At 46.7% G+C, this 18917-nt stretch overlaps 1 protein-coding gene across 1 annotated transcript; it reads right to left on the bottom strand.

The window, feature by feature from the left end:
- Positions 1–74: 74 nt before the first annotated feature.
- Positions 75–14651, bottom strand: CAMK1G (calcium/calmodulin dependent protein kinase IG). Its single transcript, XM_032203418.1, has 13 exons — positions 14585–14651; positions 10047–10164; positions 7184–7312; positions 6606–6680; positions 6181–6319; positions 5930–6053; positions 5296–5371; positions 4618–4730; positions 4173–4251; positions 3676–3763; positions 2458–2879; positions 1795–1925; positions 75–725 (listed from the first exon to the last, which is right to left on the bottom strand). Exons 2-12 carry the CDS (start codon positions 10136–10138, stop codon positions 1832–1834), a joined length of 1431 nt encoding a protein of 476 aa, XP_032059309.1. The 5' UTR covers positions 10139–10164; positions 14585–14651; the 3' UTR covers positions 75–725; positions 1795–1831.
- Between the last annotated feature and the right edge of the window lie 4266 nt (positions 14652–18917).

Raw genomic sequence — 18917 nt, 5'->3', positions numbered from 1 at the left:
TGCATGGGGAACGCTTTAGAAGGGACTTAATAGACCGTTACCACATCAAATTTCTATGAATAACCAACAGGCACTTTACAAAACAAAAGTCAGCTTTATTAAGCAAGTATTTATTGTGCAATTATGGACTTGGAAGCAGGGAATTTAGACCTCGCTGTGATTATTATCAGACATATGGAAGTTGCTAGCAGGTTGTCTCCTTTTGTAGCTGAAGTGAGAACTGCACAGCCTGGGCAGCTGCTTGTCACCAAGCTGCAGAGAGCTGAAGCCTGGGAGGAACTGAAATCCGACAAAGGGGTAGGGTGCATGTTGTAAAAATAACTGAGCTGCCACTGAATAAAACTCTGCATGGCTTTGGTTTATAGGATTTATGCTGTGCTGTGCAGTGCACTTATGCATTGGACAACTAAACAGTATACAGAAAACAAAAGCTTTACAGCATCGAGCAATGTAGTATGGATAATATACACTGAATATGCTAGCAGCAGCCTCAGACTTTCCCTTGCTAAAGTGCCTTGTCCCAGCATTAACGATCCAGAAACACGCTGAGGTCGCTGCACTGATGGATTCCCAGGACTAATGTGCCGCTCGTCACCCGTTGGTCGCTGCTCTCCGAGATGCTGCTGCCCGTCCGCTGCTGGCGGGACGCAGCCTCCTTTCTTCTTGCTTGCACTGCTGATGTCTGGCTTTGAAGTGCAGAAAAGAGTAAAACAGCCCTTCTGTTTCTGCAAGAGAGAGAATTTCAATTGGGGATTGAACTTTGTTTCATTAGACTGCTGCCTTCACAATGTGCTCTGTTAATAAGCAGCAGCACAGGGGTTAGGAACAGCTTAGATCCTTTTGTATGCTGCATTTATAAAGGGCTATTCCATGACTGATCATCGGAATTGACCTGTTTGGAGTCTGTAGTGGATCTTACTTGCATTTGTTTCATCTATTGATCCTTTGTACATTACAGTTCTGTCCGTATAATCTCATCAGTAGAGAGGGTCATAAAAGACGATAGGACATAGCTCTCTTGATGTAGTTTTCATGGAGAATTATGCTAGCATACGCTCACCTTTTGAGGACCGTTTTTTTCTCCCAGAATCTAATAGCAATAGGCCTTACTGCTTGTATACAACGTGGGGCAAATATTTAATTCTGGACTAGCTAAGAAGTTATCTGAGCTACAGTCAGACCAGAGGAAACTTTCCGTTCTGTACGTTGTTATTTCTTGCTCACCTACAAAACAAACATCTCCATGCAATGCTCTCTGGTAACAGAGCAACCTGAACTGTCTTGCCTGGACTGAATCTGGGCAAGGGCTGGGCTATTCAGGCTGCAGGATATCTCCCGTCTGTGCTCAGCCACCAGCCAGCAGCTCGTTGTCAGCCCTTTGCTCTTGGCCACTGCTGAGACCCAGCTGAAGCCCCCGGTCCCAGCTGATGAAGCTGTTGGGTTCCAGTGTGATTCTCAAAGAGTAGCTATTAATAATTGAAGTGTTTGATATACCAGGTTCATGCTTTGCTTCCTTTCACACACTTCTTGTTCGAGCCTGTTGTGGTATAAAAAGCTGGCAATAATTGCCTTTAAAACCAATTGGTTTTAGAGTCACTGGACTGGCCTAAATGGAAGCTGAAAGATGATTTCTTTCTTGAAAGATGATTTAGTTAAGGTGTTTTTCTATTGCAGAAAAACTGCAAAGACAATTTATTTAATGCACGAGCACTTTGCTATTCTTGCCATTCCCTTTTTCACGCTGTAATGGGATTAATTGAAAGCAGCTTGGTCGTTGGGTTGTGGTGCACTTACCGCTGGCGATGGGGGAGCCTGGTGGCTGCCGTCCTCATCACATAATCAAACAAACTCCAGTCTGCCCAGTCCCACAGTGAGAGGAGTGCTTACTGTTTTTCATTGGAACAAGAACTTCTGATTTGAAATGACTGGATAAAAATGGAAGAATCGGAAGAGGAAAATTGAAAAGAATATATATATAAATAGCAATATCATTGATCATTCTGCAGGTGAACCAAAGTTGTATTTTTAATATAAAGAATATCATCTGCTGAAAGCAGAGTAGGGGTGCAAGTCAACACTGCAGCAAAGGCAGGGTGCGCTCACTCAGCAGCAGCTGAATAACTGGCATCAGCAGCTTTAACCATAGGCAATTTCAATTTCTGGAAAGCAAATGCACTGATGTAAATGGAGTGTGGCAACCAAACCCCTGCCCCCTCAGCTCACTGCAAGCTTTGCTGTGCAGCCTGGGCACCGTGCCTCACCTCATGCTCATACGAGCACAGAAGATGCTTGGCTGGGCACTGCCACCTATCCAGTCCAAAGTTTGCTTCTGGCCTTTTTTCTCCCTCCTTTCTACTCCACCTGGAGCTGGCAACTTATGTGCCAGGCAACTACTTCCAGGGAAGGTTCGTCCCATACACTTTGTCAGAAGTTACGCCTAATGATTTGGATACCTACTGGGATTTTCCAGGTCTTTTAAGGAGCACCGTCTCAGAGCAGAAGGATGCCTTGGCTTTCTCGTGCCCCATGCAGGCTGGGCTGCAGCCACAAGTTCTGGCTGGTGGGCTCTGGTTGTCTGGTGAGACTGAGCTGCTGCCCGCAGGCAGCGATCCGTTCACCGGGGGGTTTTGCAGCTTTCCCTCTCTCGTTCCTGTGTCTTGCTCCAGCAGAGCAGGAGGGTTGGGACAGGCTCGTGCAGGGACCGGAGGGAGCGATGTGTCCTTGTCATTGTTCGGCGTTGGTGGCCGGGTGGTGCTGGGCGTGCTGGGTCTGGATGTTTCTGAAACTTGTATAACAGGGAGGGTGCTTCCAGCCGCAGCGTGGCCGTTCATGTGGAGCTTCTTCATGTGGTGCACCACGACTGCAGCGTTGAAGGCTTGCTGGGGAGGAAGATAAAAAGCCCATGGTGAGTGCCCAGCGGTGTGGTGCTGTGTGGGTGCAGCAGGATGAAGGGATGTCTCCCTGCTGCGGGATGAAGGGATGTCTCCCTGCAGCAGCAGCAGCACGGGGGGATGATGGTGCTGTACTGGTTAGCGCTGCCTGAGTGTTTGCACAACTTGTAGAAAGTGGGACGTGCTCGTTCCTGGCACAAACACTGCGGTTTCCCCTGACTGCAAACTGCTGATGCTTTTGAAGATTACAACTATTTCTAGATAAGGAAATCAGGGGGAACAGCTGTAAATTACCCCACAGTGTGAAACGGAGGCTTGAGCTGAATTTTGAATGTAAGTATTTAGAATACTATCATAGAAGTGGTTCCTATGGCATTCCTCTCTCTACCTAAATTCTTACAAAAACTCTTGATATAGATGAAGAACCAATTTATGTCCAAGGCTGAAAGAAGGGAAAGCTGGATTAAGCTCACAAACCTGCTGATGGAGCATCTATTTCATTTCCCTAGGACAGAGACAAGAGTCCTTTTCCCTTAGCCTTTATTTTGTTGGCAAGGGCACTACAGGACAATGTATTTGGTAAATGTACCAGTGTGCAATGCAGCAATGAATATTGGTCCAAACACACTATAAGCAGTAGCTGCACATGATTTTCAGGCAGCCTTTGGAGGATCTCAGCTTTTGGGTGCTTACCCACACAGCCGAAACCTTGCTCATTGCTAGATGGCAGCAACTGGCATTTGTTATTGAAATGGCTCTAGGCTCCCAACAGCAAACAACTTACCCTCCATTTGCTCTTTGCAAAGTTTTTCTGAATCTGAGCGCTGACAGATGGGTATATGTCACGGTGAAGGGCTGTATTTCCATTAATCCTGCAGATGGGGAGAGAAGAAAATGGGCTCGTAGGCAGATGGCATTTGTAAGGCATTCCACATTCTGGAGGCAACTAACTGCTTTGTACATTCAATCAGCAATAATTAAACCCAAAGGAAAAACAGCAACAAAATGTAACACAAACACACACTTCAAAGCTTGGAAAAGCTCAGAATGGGATTTCTTCCTTGCCTCTGTTTATGGAGACAAATATTACACAAATTGCATCTTTAATTATTCATCATTTTCTTTCTTCGCACAGAAGAAAGAAAGACCCAGGGCCATGCGGAGGCAGCCAGTGACGTTAACAAGGGGCTGGGGGGACACCTCCGTTCTCAGCTACCACCCAGCACGGTGGCTGGCAAACCCCCAGGGGCAGCAGTCGCTGCCAGCACCTGCTCTGCTCACCATGGGTGCCGCAGGGCTTCTTCGCAGGTAAACCTCTTGTTCGGGTCCTTCTCCAGCAGGTGCCTGATGAAATCTTTGGCTGTTTGGGAGGAGAGGAGAAGCAGAGAGAGAAAAGGTTATTTCCTCCCTGTTCCAGGATGCGATCCTAATGGGACATGGCAAACGCTGGCAGACAAACACTGCAAAGGTCAGCCCCAAGAAGGAGGCGTTCGTACCGCCCTGTTACGCTGGTAAAGGGAGGTGTTTGTAGTGAGGTGCTCCTGATGAAAAATTGTGTACTGGAGATGTACCTAACCTCATGCTTAGATTAGGTGAATTTGGACTGAATTTTTGAACTGAGCAGCTTTAGAAGTTGCTTCTACGGAGCAGCTCCAGAGCAGGGGCCGGGAGCACGGCGGCTGTGCAGGGCAGGGGAAGCAACGTGCTGCCGGTGTCTGAGCCCTACCTGACTCGGAGATGTCGTCCCAGAATGGAGACTCAAACTCGTAGTAGCCTTCCTTAATCTTTTCAAACAGTTTGGATTCGGTCTCTTCATAGAAAGGAGGGTACCCACAGAGCCTGGAAGAGAGCAGCCGGACAGACGGCCTTCAGTGCCTGTCAGCACAATCCCCCTGAGCCCGGGTGGGCTGGGCACACGCATGCAGCACGAGAAAGTGAGTGACAGAGGAGGCTGCTCTAGGAATCTATCTGTTTCTCGCATCTGAGTGCATTGGGAAAGCTGCAGAAAAGAGTTAAAAACTTAACTGCAGCAGCAAAAGGACAAAGCCACAGCTGGAACATAACTGCATGGTGTGGGAGGAAACGAAACAAAATGTACAGAGGAAGATCGAATGATACTTGTAGGCAATTGAAAAAAAAAACAAAAAACAAAGGATAGGATGAGGCACATAATAGAGAAAAATGCGATTCCTTTCATCTCCGCTCTGTTTCTTGATTCCCAACATCCCTTTTGTTTCTATGGTGTGGTGAATCTGTGCGAAGGAAGAATGATGTGCTGTTACCGCAGGGAAGGAGGAGATTCGGCATCGCCTCCACTCTCACTTCCACACTGCAGAGGTGTACGAAGCAGTACACAAGTTGAGAAACTCATGAAAAAAATGGGATGCTCTTTGCTTCTACTCACAGGATGTAGGTGATGACTCCAATGGACCAGCAGTCCACGGCTTTGCTGTATGGTTTCTGGGCGAGGACTTCAGGGGCTGCAGAAAAGCAGAAAGAAATGAAAATTACAAGCAATAGTAAATGACTCAATACTGGGAGAAGGAGGAGTTTCTTGTACACTTGGCTCTGAGGTATCAGTGCAGAAGCCATTAACAGCCCTCTGTACCAGTTAGTCTCTGCTTTCTGTACCTACTTTATAGCATTGAACAGAAAGAACCACTGAGGTTTTCTGCCTGTACCCTGAGGGTTTGACCAGCAAGCTGCTGATCAAGCCGATGCAGTTTGACATTAAACAACATCCCATTGTGTTAAAATTATTTTTGTAAATTTTCAATAAATACACGAGTAACAGAGAAATCTATTACTTTTAGAATTATCTTTTTTCTTGTGCTTTTAAACACTCCGGGATTCTGCAGTCTCTAAACTCATCTGCAATCCATTTCTTTATGTGTCTCTGCAGTGCATCTGTGACTGATGTGTTGTTGTTAATATGTGATTATGTATTTTTTCCTTTCTGCTAAGCAGTGTGCTGTAAATGCACAGCCTTTTCCCCTGACAGTCCACCTGTACAACCCCGTTCCTGGTCCTTGGCTTACCAACGTATCCCGGAGTCCCGCAGGCAGTGGACATGATGCCATTCTGCTCCATTTTAGACAAGCCGAAGTCTGTGATCATGATTTTGGAGTTCTCTTCAGGAGTAAGGTAAAGAAGGTTTTCAGGCTGTGAATACAGAGAGTCAGGGGCTGAAATTTGTGGTAGAAAAATGAAACAGCAGAAAGTCATGGGACAGAGAAGGGAAAGCTAGGTGGCTGCAGAGGCAGTGCTGTGGCTGAGGGACAGGCTTCACCTTTAAGTCACGGTGAACTATTCCGTTTTCGTGGAGGTACTTCACTGCTGTCAGCACCTGGTGGATCACCACGCTCGCATCTTTCTCGGTGTAAACCCCTCGCTCCAAAATCCGGTCAAACAACTCTCCGCCAGACACCCTGTTACAGTGGTAGTTCAGAAAGAAAAAGCCAGAAAATTAAACAAAGGCAGTTGTGCTTTCACCTCTGAGGCGAGCTGACTTCCTCCTAGCAGAGCAGTTCCTTGAGCAGCAGCACCCTACAGGGCTCAGAGCCAGCAGACTCCCCTGGGAGCACCAGCAACCAGCAAGCACCCCTGGTAAAACCCACAAATTCACACAGGGCTGTGCTGAGATGCGGTGCCTTGCCCTGCTCCTGCCTCCTGCTTCCTCTGAGGCCTACACAAAACAGCCCTGCTCGTACTTACAGCTGCATGACCAGGTAGAAGTGGGTTGTGCTCTCGTAAATATCTTCCAAAGTCACGATGTTCTCATGCTTTATTCTGCAAAGACAGTCACGGGTCAGAAACAAAGCTGACAAGGAAAAAGTTTGAAGACCCAAGAGTTGTCTTGCTTTTATCATGAATGCAAGTTCACTGAGTTGTTTTGTGGCCGATCCATGCAGCACAGGATCGTTGATGCCCCAGCAAGCTTCCTTCAGAGCACCTTCTGTCCCAGTGGCAAACTCTCAGTTTTTGAGCAGCTGCCTTCTCGGCATCAGGGGTATTACTTGGACTGTAAAAGCATTAACTCTGGCTCTCCCTTCCCTGCCTGCTCTTCTGCCCAATCTGTTGCATTTCCCAGGCTGGGACAGCGTGGCTGTGGTGGGGTTACAAACCCAGCAGGGGAACGAGAGAAGGAATGCTCCTACTCCACTAGTTGGCACCAGTATTTGTATATGCTTTAAAAAGACATACTTATTTCTTTGTATTAGTCTCGCTCTGGAGCCACATCCTGGGAAAGGACATTTGTTCCGCTTCACTTTACACCATGTATACATACTCACTTTTTCAACACTGCTATTTCATTCTCCAAGCTGCTGTCCCTTGTGAGAGGAGACTTCTTGATGCATTTCAGAGCAAAGAGCTTGCCGGTGCTTCTTTGTTTCACTAGGAAAACTTCTGAAAAGGCACCTCTGCAAAGAGGAGAAGTTGTATTTCAATAGATGCTGCTCCTGTGAACTGGGAGGATAGTTACAGAGAGAAAGAGAAAAAAGCAGGAAAACCAAACTCTAAGTGGATGATGATGGTAAAGCTGGGACTACATTTCCAGCAGCCCCAAAATTAGGATATGCAATAAAAGATTTTGCAATATGTATATATATAATAAAAAATTTCTCTGTAGAGAAAAGGTTAAATTTGCATAGTTTCTCATGAAGCTATGTTGAGGGAGTGGATGAATTTGCTCCCTGTGATGGAATTAAGTCACTTTTTTTCAGGACTGTCTGCGTGTGCCAGGCTTTGATGAACTTCAGCTGTCCAGGCTTGGAGCAGGCTGCTGGCGAGGCAGGCGGCCAGCAGCAGGCTTCTCCAATCCATTGGGACCACGGGGGATTTTCCCAGGCTAGGTGCGAGTCCTGCAGAGACAACCACCCCTCTAATGGGGCTGCCTGCAGCTTGAGTGCTCGCTGCAGCTAATGGCCCCGGGGAATGATCGGAGACCTCTGTTCCAGCCAGGCCAAATTCCTGCTTACTACAGACTGTGTCTCCTCAAAGGGCCTTTGTTTTAGCCGAAGCAGTGCTTCACTTTCCCTGCTCAGCATTGCCCTGAGGACTGAGGCAGACAAATTGCAGTGAGGAGAGCCCAGTTGTGTTGCAGTTGGGGTGTATCAGTCAAAGTTTTGTGTATATAGAGAGGAAAATGACTGGATAACCATAGCTTGTTTCTTAGTATTTCCATTCAGCATTTAATGGGTTTTTCTCTCTGTTTATACCTGCGTAACCTTAGTCACAACGTGACAAGTGAGTGCCTAGTACTTTCCTGAGGGAGTTCAGCTCAGTGCACTGACAAGCGGGTATTTATAACATGTCTTAAGCTTGCAATCCTGTTAAAGGTTTTTCTCAGGCAGCAGAACACGTGTCTCAGGACAGTGACAGTGCATACTTTGCCAGGTCACTCCCCAACAATCCTCATCAAATGAACAACAGATTAATTGATGGCAGTTAAATGGGACAAGCCACTGAGTCTGCAAGCCCTGCAGGGTGCTAGCAGGTAGAGTGAGGAAGGTGAGCGCGTGGAATCGTGCTGTCAGCTGGGATGCTATTGCAGCAAACCCAGTAAACAAGGGCAGGAAACCCATACCTCCTGTAATCCACTAACAAAGGACCCAGGGCACTGTGCAGATGGGTTTGGTGAGCACGGAGCTGTGCCCATCTGGCGCTTTGCTTTGCTCGCGTGTCTGTGTTAGCTACTGGCAGCCAGCAACGATGCAGAGGGAGAGCAGGAGCCCGGGGCAGCTCCTCGCTGGGCCCTGCTTCCCTCCTGCTTCGGTGCTGTGAAAACACCTGAAACACCATGGGGGCTTGAGGAATTAGGATTGTGCCAAGACAGCTTCCCAGCAAGGTTAAGGAATTCCTTTAAAAGCAACAACAAAATAAAAAATGTTTACTTTCAGGAAAGCACCCCAACAGATGAATTTGAATCTTGGTTTCACTCAGTGAATTATTTGTAATGGCCTTCTGTCCTCTGGCTCAAAAATCAGCTGGCATGGGGACTTTTTCCTTGTTTCGCACATTTCCTCTGTTTATCCATTTGAGCTCTGAAGGCTGGTTCATGGAAATACTTTCATGTTCCTGAAAACAGGGAATGGGCAGGGGTGTCCTCTCTAAGGTCCCTAATCCAACAGTTATGGATGTTCTGGGAAGATGATGGGAAATTTCCAGGTAGTTTTAAGTCCCTGAGCTTCATTTATTTTTGTCAGCTAGCTGAAGTGGTGCATGTGGAAAAAATCCCAATTTCTTATACTGAATTTTCCTACTAATGTAATAGTAGGAAATGAACAACCTACAAATCAGATGCTGGGGCATCTGTTCTATATATCTGTCCCAAACAGTTTATAATAATTATGCCCCTTATTAAAAAATGATGAATCAACAAGTTGGCTAGGAGAGGCAAAATCTTTTTTCTAGCCTCATTCCTTTAGAGGAAACTGCTGGGTAATTTAAGCAATTTCGGAGGCTGACCAGGAACACGATAATTTAAAACATAGCTGAGCTCTGGAGTAGCTGTTTTTTGGAAGCTTTGCTGTGGGTTCTAAAGTCAGGGAAAATCTGGACGTGGCAGAATCTCCTGTTGGAGGTAATTCAATTCCTCCTCCGCCACCTTGGAAACGCTTTCTCATCTCATTCACACAAATAGGCAAATTAAGCTGTTAACTCACAGAGAAATATCGTACAACTTGAACATCCTTGTTCTTGTTTCATCCCTCAAGTGATTCAGGGTTTATGAGCTAAATACACGACGTTATTATAGCTCTCAGAGCCATCCCTTGACCTTACTCGACCTTGCAGCAGTGAAGACCAGTGCGTTCAGAAGGGAAAGAGCAAAAACTTAAGGCCAGAATCACACAGAATCACAAACACGCTGCATTGCAGGCTTGGAGGGCAAGGAGGGAAGCACAGAGCTCATGGGGTGCCGTGTGAGGGGGATGCAGGGCGGCTCTGGTGCCACTCGGTGAGCATCAGCACCAGCAGGAAACCTGTGCTGGGCTGCAGCACCCCAGGCTCATCAGGAGAGCACTGCTGGCTCGCCAGGAGATGAGTGCTTGTGGCACTGGCCTACACCATGGGGGGAGTCACTGCCTTAGGGGGGACTTGTTGGGGAGGAGATCTCTGGTGTGGCTCTGCCTCGGGAGCAGCTGTGGTACTTACGATCCCAGGGCCTCCATGAAAATGAAGGTTTTTCGGATATTGCTCGTCTGTTTCTTCCAGGAGCTGCTGTCGTCCTCTTCCTTGCGGCCCATCTCCTCCAGAGTGGAAGCAGGGAATGCTGTGAGGAAGAGGAGGAGAGAGCTGAGGGAGGTGGAGGGGGCTCGCAGGGAGAACAGGAGAAGCCAGGCTGCCACGCATGGTGCTTGCTTGCATTCAGACTTTACAACAGCTTTGAAGGATGTGAAGTTTTGTACTTTTCGTACTACTTTTGCTACTTAGACATTAGAGCTGAGTGTGTCCCTGCCGTCACGTCCAGCTCCAGCTGCCCGTGCAGAGCAACACCAGATCAGCTGGGTAGGAACCTGTGGCCATATGGCAATCCTGTCCTGTCAGTACACTCCTTTAGTGCATGGTGGCAATTACAAATGTTTATATTGTGCTTCATATTGAGTGCTAAAAAGCCCTGCTGAATGGTTGCTAATTTTAGCTAAAGCATCCATGACTTACTGGATTAAAAAGTTAGGTACAACTAGCAATGCAGACGGATTATAGTTGAGCTGCTTTATTGCTTGAATAATAAATAGTTTAAAGAGCTCGTGACTGCAGGGAAGGGAACTGATATAAAACACTTTGTTGATCTGCCTTGGACAGTTTGCAATGCTGTCTTCCTTAATTGCTGTTAATGACTGCTCGCTTCATTCTCAGTCATGACCTTCCCATTGCCTTTTCCTCACAGGGCTCCCACACCCCAGTGCCTGCTGCTGGTGTGGCAGGGGGTGCCTGTGTCCCTGCACGGGGCCGGGAGCCTGGTGCTGCCTCTCTGAGCCCCCCCTGCTCAGGGAAGGACGAAGGCAAAAGGGAAACACAGCCGGGTTTTTACCAGGCTGACTAATCCTTGGCTCACAGTGGCACAACGGTCAGAGCAGAGAAAGAGGAAAACGCAGCCTTGTGCGGTAAAACCCCTGCTCTGCTGGGTGGCGGCCGAGCACATCATCAGCGTTGGAGTATGAGGGTGCACGTAATGCTGCCTGTGGGTCAGCACCCGGCTGCGATGTGTCTGGCAGCATCTCCGGGCAGCTTGCCCTTGGCCGGGTCCCAGCCCGCCTCCCACCTCCCCTCCCACCTGTAAGCGCTTTAGAGCCGGGGCTGAGCAGCACTGTGGTAATGCACAAGGTAAGACTCAGCGGTGCGGGAGCTCGCCGGCGTGGTGGGAGAATTAGTTACAGCTTACACAAGGTCTGGGAGGTGTGAAATGTTATACAAACATCTAAACGCTCCTAATAAGATCAGGTCTAACGTTACAGATCCGGGAGTACATTGCAAGGTGAAAAAGAAGCCCTGAGATTAGGAAAACAAGTCAACAAACATGGCTTGTCACACTATCGGGATACAAAAGAAATGGACTGAAAATATCCCTGGACAAAAGGGAACTGACTGAGTGCCAACAGCAGCAGCTCTGGCACGTGGAGCATCTCCCTTCCCAGCAACAAGAACAGCTGCCCTGCAGGGCGCAGCTGAACCAAAGTCAAACCAAACCTCTCCTGTACAACTGGTTGGAAAAGGGGGAAGTACGAAAGCAGAGAAATAGCTGAAAGATCTTGTTTTGTGACAGACAGCTCAGGCACTGATTTCCTCCTGAACCTAGTTTATCTCCTTAATTAGCATGTTCAGGATTTTGAGATCCTTGACACAATTTTTAAAGGTTAATTTAACAGTATGGAAAACAAAACTGGCTCCATTGCAGACAGCTGAGGGCTTCAGTCTATAAAATCACTAAAGGCCACTGTGCACTTGACCTTTATTTACTTTATGTATTCTAATGCAATGTGTAACTGTTAAAAATACAAATCCTTACAGAAAGCAGCCATAACTTGTTGCTTAGAATCAGTGAAGATCAAAAATTCTTCACAAAAATGATGATGACTTGGTAGAAACCTCTTTCTGCCAATATTTTGAGCCCCACAATGAAGTTTTAATTTGTAGTCATCCATCCATCCCACCCCTTCAAGCCTCTCCAGAACAGGAACTTCCCCAAAAGAGAATTTTCAGCAGGGACACTGGGGACGAGCCGTGTTTCCCTCTGGTCCCACCAGCCCCGTGGGGGCTGCGCTGTCCCAGCGAGGTGGGACCAGGCCGTGCAGGGGAGCTGCAGCCAGGTGGGCTCAGGGCTGCCACTGCATCGCAGCCGGTCCAGAGACCCCACGAGAGGGGCCTGAGTGCTGCCCAGGGCCTGGGGAGCTGGGGGGGAATCTGGAGGGAGCTGTGGGATGTGGCTGAAAGGGTGGGGAAATCATGGAAACTGATGGGTGTCTGTTACCTCACCCCGCACGAGCACAAGTGTAAGATTTGCTCAATGTTGGCTATTTTAAGCTTGATCCTCTTAGTATTTTCACTTTTCACTCCTTATGAATTCAAGCAATTTCTATTTTAGATAGATTTTGCTTCTAGAAGGAAGATAGTAACGTGTTTTCTTTGGTCTCCTGTGAATCATCTGTTCGTCTTATAGTTTCTCCTTCTGTCACTCCATGTCTACAGCATTTTGGTTTTGCTGATATCTGGAGGAAAGGCTGGATGAATAGCTCTGACTCCATACACGTGTATTTGATTTCCTGCTTTCTCAGTTTTTCTGTATCATCATGAACAAGTCATTTCCTGCCTCAGCTCGCCTTTCTGAGAGAAAGGGGAGTAAGTGGTGCTATTTTGGGAGCAAAATAATGCAATGTTTGAATTGCCCAAAATGTAAAGCCGCATATGTACTCAAGTGATAAACACTTGCCCACCTTCCTCCTTCCTCATGCTGGATCAGATTCTTCTCAATACTTTTTCCTGTCCTGATGCACAGAGAGCTATTTGCATGGGGGCTTTGTGCAGAACACAGAGGCCTCGCAGTCTGGCCATGATACTGGATTACAGGACCTGTGATTTTCCTGGTGCAGGCTTTGTGAACTTGTCTTTCACTTCATCTCTTGATCTGGTTAAGCCACCTGTTGCACTTTGCAGCAGTTTGAGAAAACGCATTGTTTGATACATTTGTTGTCTTTTTTTTTTTTTAAAAAACATAAATTTATTTATTCATTCTCTTGTCCAACAATGTCCAGACCTTTCTCAGTGCCAGTACACGGTGTACAGGTAAACAGGGTTTAATGGATTTATTCACATAGCTGAAGCGGCTTTGCTTTCCACGGGAATGGAAAACATCGTAACAAAAGTTGGGCAAACAGTCTTTGTGGTTGGGCTGGCAGGTTTTCCTGCCGTCTGATGTGTCCGTCTGCATGCTCCTGGCATGCTCCTGGCACGTGTCGATTGTCAGCTCCATCCTGACACCCCCTTTGCCTGTGCAGCATCCCTTGCCTCAGTGGGCAGCTTTTCCAGCCACAGCAGTGGGATGCATGGAGGGAGAATGGGATGGAGCGCACCCGACACGCACCTGCAGAATGCACCATTTTAAACCCCCAATCCAGAGAAAGGTCTGGGTTTGCCCATTTGCCCATCCACTTTTGATGGTGCAATAGCAATGATGTGTTGGGATCACATAATAAAATGGAAATACCTATTAATAGATGTAAAGACATTTGAAGATGAAAAAAAAAGTACTTAACACCGCTTTAATTTGTTTAGTTTCCTTTTCCTCATCATAACAAATTAAGCAGTATGCAGGACTTCATCCTAATAAGTATATGCTGAAAGTAGTAAGTAGTTTCAAAATGAATGTCTAACCTTTGGGCTCTTCACAGGCAAAGTCAATAAATGTGACTGCTGCTGTACTCTGTCTGATCCAGCAAATGACACATCATTGCTTAGAATATAATGAGTGTTATTATGACCTTGCTTAAATATTTCCTGTAGAAATGTGTTCAGCTTTCATATCTCACAGTAACAAATCCATCTGCAGACAGACACTCTGCTTCTGAATGGATATACTGCACTAGCAAAATTATTGTAAGGCATGATTAATAGTCTTGTGACAAAGTTACATGTGTAGGGGGAAGAAACATGCTTCTTTCATGATTCTGCCTTTAGAATTAGAAAAAAAAAAAGTTTAAAGAAAAATAAGGGGGAGAATACAAAGTCAAAGGATTTGCTTTAAAAAAATACACCAAAACAAGCAATCTGCATGTGAATGAATTAACTGACAGGCCAGCCTCTGTGTTCAGGGACAAAAGAACAAGAAATTGAAAACATCAGCTCGCCATTAAAAACAAATCTACATTAAGCCACCCCATTGTTTCAAAAGCAGTGTGTTAACTTAGTAGCCCTTGATGACCACTTGCAAAATCACATTTTTCAATATAAATATGTCAGATTCTTAAAATACTTTTGAAGTAAAATGTCAGAAGGCAGCTTTCTATGAAACTGCTAAATATAACACGCGAGTGCAGTAGGATACTAGGACTAACAGCCTGTGCACAGAGGTCCTCCAGGATTTTCCTGTTAAGAGATACAAATCATTAAAAAAAAACGAACCAGTTAGCCAGAATCCCACCTGCTTTGCTGCCCAGAAAGGCAAACGGTTATTAAGGAAATAATATTTCGCTTACCCAAGTCAGCAGAAACAAAGCAACTCCTGCTCCCCCGTGCTCCTGCTCAGCTCCCGTGGGTCTGGGGGACTGGAGCCTGCCTGGGCGCTGGCAGGCAGCCGGCTGGCAGGGAGGGAGGAAGGAGATGTCTCCGCCGTGCCGGTAGCTAGGCAGCACTTACAGGGGAGTAAATTGACACGAGAATAAGCTGCTTGTGGGTGTGCATGTGCGTGCACGTCTCTGTCAATAACAGCGGCGGTACCTGGCAGCGCTGGTGCGGGAAGAGGAGCGCTCCCCAGCAGGGCTGAGGAAGCTGCTCCGCTGCCTGGAGGATGCTCGGGCGCTCGCAGCTGCAGCAGCTGCCCTCGAGCAGCCAATTTGATATTAAAACAGTCCTGGGTGGAATGCAAATGTAACTTGCCTTAATCAGACAAACACCGTGTTTTCTTCCTGTGAGGCTGGAAGGGCCGTGGGGCTGCGCAGGATGGGACGGGACAGGACAGGGCTCCCTGGGGACTGACCTGGGCAAGTTGGGTGCTCCGGCACCTCAGCACTCATCGCCAGGGCTGGCAAGAGGATGCTCTCCACCATCTTTATATGGCACAAAAGCGTGGAGAAAAATCATTGCAGCAGAGATTAATCTCTACCCACAGAGTTTTGGACTATTTTAAACCATTCATTGCCTCTATTTTGACTTTCAAAACCCCTGTGCCTCCTGCCTTCCTGAGAAGCACAGCACATATGAATATAGGAAATACTAATTATTTGCTATTTTTTTTCTATAATGTAGAATTTTTAGGGTTGGCAATAACAACTTTACTGACTGCACTCTCAGTTGATTTACACTGCCATCTAGAATAATGCATGAAAAATGTACATACCATTGCAAAGTTTAGTTTTATGTCAGGCAGAAATCAGCTCTGAGGCAATACTAGGAAATTCTTTATTTTTAAGATTTTATTTTTTTTTAAATCTTCATTAGCTTAATCCTAAGAAGAAGGCTGTTTAGTATTCTCCCTTTCTTTTTGGCTGAACTCTGGCAATCTAAGCTCCACAGTGTGAGGGATTTTGGTCAAAATTTCTGGATGTGGATTCAAATCTTAAGCTTTCCTTCAGCTCCAGGTTTTGGTGGAATTTGCATTGATCTGATCTTGAAACCCTAGTAAAGCTTCACCTGTTCCTGCCTTCAATGCCTCTGGAATAGAAGCACCAGGAGCTGCAGGTCCTCAGCCCAGCACTGAGTGGCCTCATCTGGTTTTCTTATTGACATCCTTTGGAGTTCATCTACTTTCTTACATGCTATCAGCAAGTCGTGTGCTAACTAGCAGTTGAATAGCAACTGTGTGCTGCTGGTGGGTAGCTGCTGGTAGGTGAAGGCTAGCTGGGTGCTTGGCAGGGCTGCTTCATTTTCCATCTTTTCAGCCTCTCCTGGCCAGTGGCTGGGAGTGGGGCTGGGTGCGAGGACCCCCTGCCCATGGCTGTGCTGGGGAGCACGACGCAGGAGAGCTGGGACACCAAGTCAGGCCAGTCTGAGATGGTCACAGGGTGATTAAGGGGAAATGAAATTAATGGTGACACTATACAGGATAATGCGATTGCCTTGAGAGAAGTTTAAGGTAGAGATAATGAGAACAAAAGGGAAGCATTTACTGCACTCCAGTCCTTGGAGTCTGGGTGCTGCTGTCAGCTCTATTGGAAATGAGAGGCCTGCGATAAACTCAGCTGAAGTGGGTAAGCACTCCTTGTTTTGCTCCTGTAGCACTTGCTGTCAGTGTCTTATAAATCTTATGGAAAGAGCACAGCTGCAGCAGGACAATGCCAGGCACAGTAAAAGCAGGAAGAAACTTGCTTGAAAACATGGTGAGAGCTGCAAAGTTCCCAGATCATCAGTGCTCTGGGTTTGGCCTTCAGAAACACACTGAGAAAAATACCAGCAACCCGGGGGGAGCGAGAGGTAAAAAGTCCCCTTGTGTGCTTTGTGGTGGAAAGAATCCATCGAGATGGCAGCTCTCGACCTTGCCTGGCAGAAATCTGGGACAACAAGCGAGTCAGTTCAGGGACTTTTGCCGAGCTCTCCATGGGCCTGCGTTAAAATAGCAGTTATTAACCAAAGACGCAGAGAGCCAGCAACAATCTAGTTTTTAACAGCATGAATCAGAAGCGAGGAGGTGGGATGGAAACTGCAGCACAATGCAGGCCTCACGGAGACGCCAGAAAGGCACCTGCAGCCCCGGCCCCGCGTAGGCCTTGGCTGCTGCCCCGGCATCAGGGGGCCGCAGGGAGCAGCCTGCGAGGGACGTGCAAGAAAAACGCATCCGGTCTTTGGTCCTGGTGCTGGGTTTTGCCACCAGATGATGCCAGAAACCTTTGCCTTGGAAAAAATAAAGCAGTGGGACTTGGCTCAGGTATCCTCTGGTGACAAGGGACCTGGAACGCTTCTGTTTTTGCGAAGTGAAACAAGGAAATGTCTGTGAGTATCATCAGTGAGAAGGCAAGCAGGGCAGCCAGGCTGTTTGTGCAGGAGGCATCAGCAGGGTGGTTTTCAAGCAGAGCAATGTTTTGAGATGTGACGCCCGAAATGTAAACACAAGGTCAGAAAGCAAATACCAAGAACTAGTGTTGGTAGTCTCAGGGTTTTCCAGGAGCTTGACTCATGGGTTGTAAGCCCTCAGGGCTGGCACAGCACCAGCGGGGCAATCCCCTGCTACGCAGAGGTTTCGTGCCAAGTCCCACCCAGCACCCTGGGCTGGGGACAAGGGACAGGGTGCAGGTGACGGGGTGCAGGGTGCACGGCACAGCCCTGCTGCTGGCTTCGCTCTGCTGTGGCATCGCAGGAAATCCCAGGCTGGTGCCAGCAGAGAGCACTGCAGCACAGCCAATGAAAACACTGAGTTTGGAGCAAAAATAGATAAATAGGGACTTTTATAAGCTGTGTAGCCAGTATTTCTGAGCAGCGGTTAAGGGAAGGTATTATTCTAGACAAGCTCCTTGCAGTACCGTGTAATTCAATTATGTACTCCTCACAAGTGGATGTAGGCATTATTTGCTTTCCTTTGTTGCTTTAAGAGTAAAACACAGGCACTGGCTGTGAGGCAAGGAGGTTCATTCATCTACAGCGTGACCTGGAGTGTGTTGATCTGGAACTAGATGCTTCTTTGAATCTATACTGGCTTTATTGGAAAGAGTTGCTCTTTTCTACAGACTATTTTCTGTAAATGAAGTGGTTAAATTGTTAACTGAGATACCCAAAGAATTTAGCAGCAGGTTTTTCACATTCTCCCTAACCTGGTAATTAAGGTTCTGTGAACTAAGTGGTAACCGTTCATTTCAAAATGGTAAAGAATCATGTAATTAGCTCCTAATAAGCACATGCTGTTAATTAAGCTCTTCAGTGGTACATTTACTGTATAGCTTGATTACCTGCCTCTAAATAATTCTGGGTAGCACTTCTCTTATATTGCCATTGTTTTCATAGACACCTGTCTTTTGGGGACATGTCCTGATGTGATACAAGATCCACCACCCCCAAATTTACAACAAATCTATGACCTGAAAATCAAACACTGTGGGTTTGGGTTTGAGACCGAATGTCTTCATGTTAAGAATGTCTCCTTTTGAATCAATTTTAGTTTGTATTGCACAGCTGCAATCCACAGTGGGTGTATTTGATCATACCCCAGATGCTTGGCTGTCCTGCTTGTGGGCTTTTTAGCGTGGCATTCACTGTCTGCATAGTTTCTTGTATTTTCCATGTTGATAATTCATACTGAGAGTTGACTAATGGGAAGTAGCAGCCAATTAGGAACCTAAAAGGGCCTTTCATTAGCTTTTTGAAAAATTAAGTACTAATTATGTAGGTTTGAATAGATATTTACTCAAGGGGTTAATTATGCATCCATAAAAAGCAAAACTTCATTCTGTGCATCTGGGGGAGGAGAAGCCCAGGAAATCATGGCAAGTTCTGGCTATTGAGCTGTGGGCATGAAGCTTTGGGATGTGCAGCTCTGCGGCCTCTTGTGGTTGGGGCTTCTCAGCATGTGGGGAGCACCAGAGGGAGCAAAGGATGGAGGTAACTGATGGGGAATAGGGGTAGGGAGGGCTGCCCCTCTCTAGTCTGCTGGGGAAAGTTACATCTGTCAGTCTTCACAGATCAATAGGTGCACCTGAAATTCACAGTTTCCAAGCGATTATTTTGCCACCTGAGGCAGATGTTTTAAAAAATATAAAAAATGTATTAAATAATTCCCAGTAAAAATATGTTTCTCCAGTTATAAATATTTAAAGATGCTGAAATCTGGCTGAAATACTAAGAACATTTTTTATTTTGTCTGCCTATTACTGTGTGCAGTAAATA

Source organism: Aythya fuligula, chromosome 25 (assembly GCF_009819795.1).
Source record: "Aythya fuligula isolate bAytFul2 chromosome 25, bAytFul2.pri, whole genome shotgun sequence".
In the NCBI taxonomy this organism is placed as follows: domain Eukaryota; kingdom Metazoa; phylum Chordata; class Aves; order Anseriformes; family Anatidae; genus Aythya; species Aythya fuligula.
Note: the sequence above shows the minus strand (reverse complement) of the source record. Positions and strands in the feature narration are given on the sequence as shown.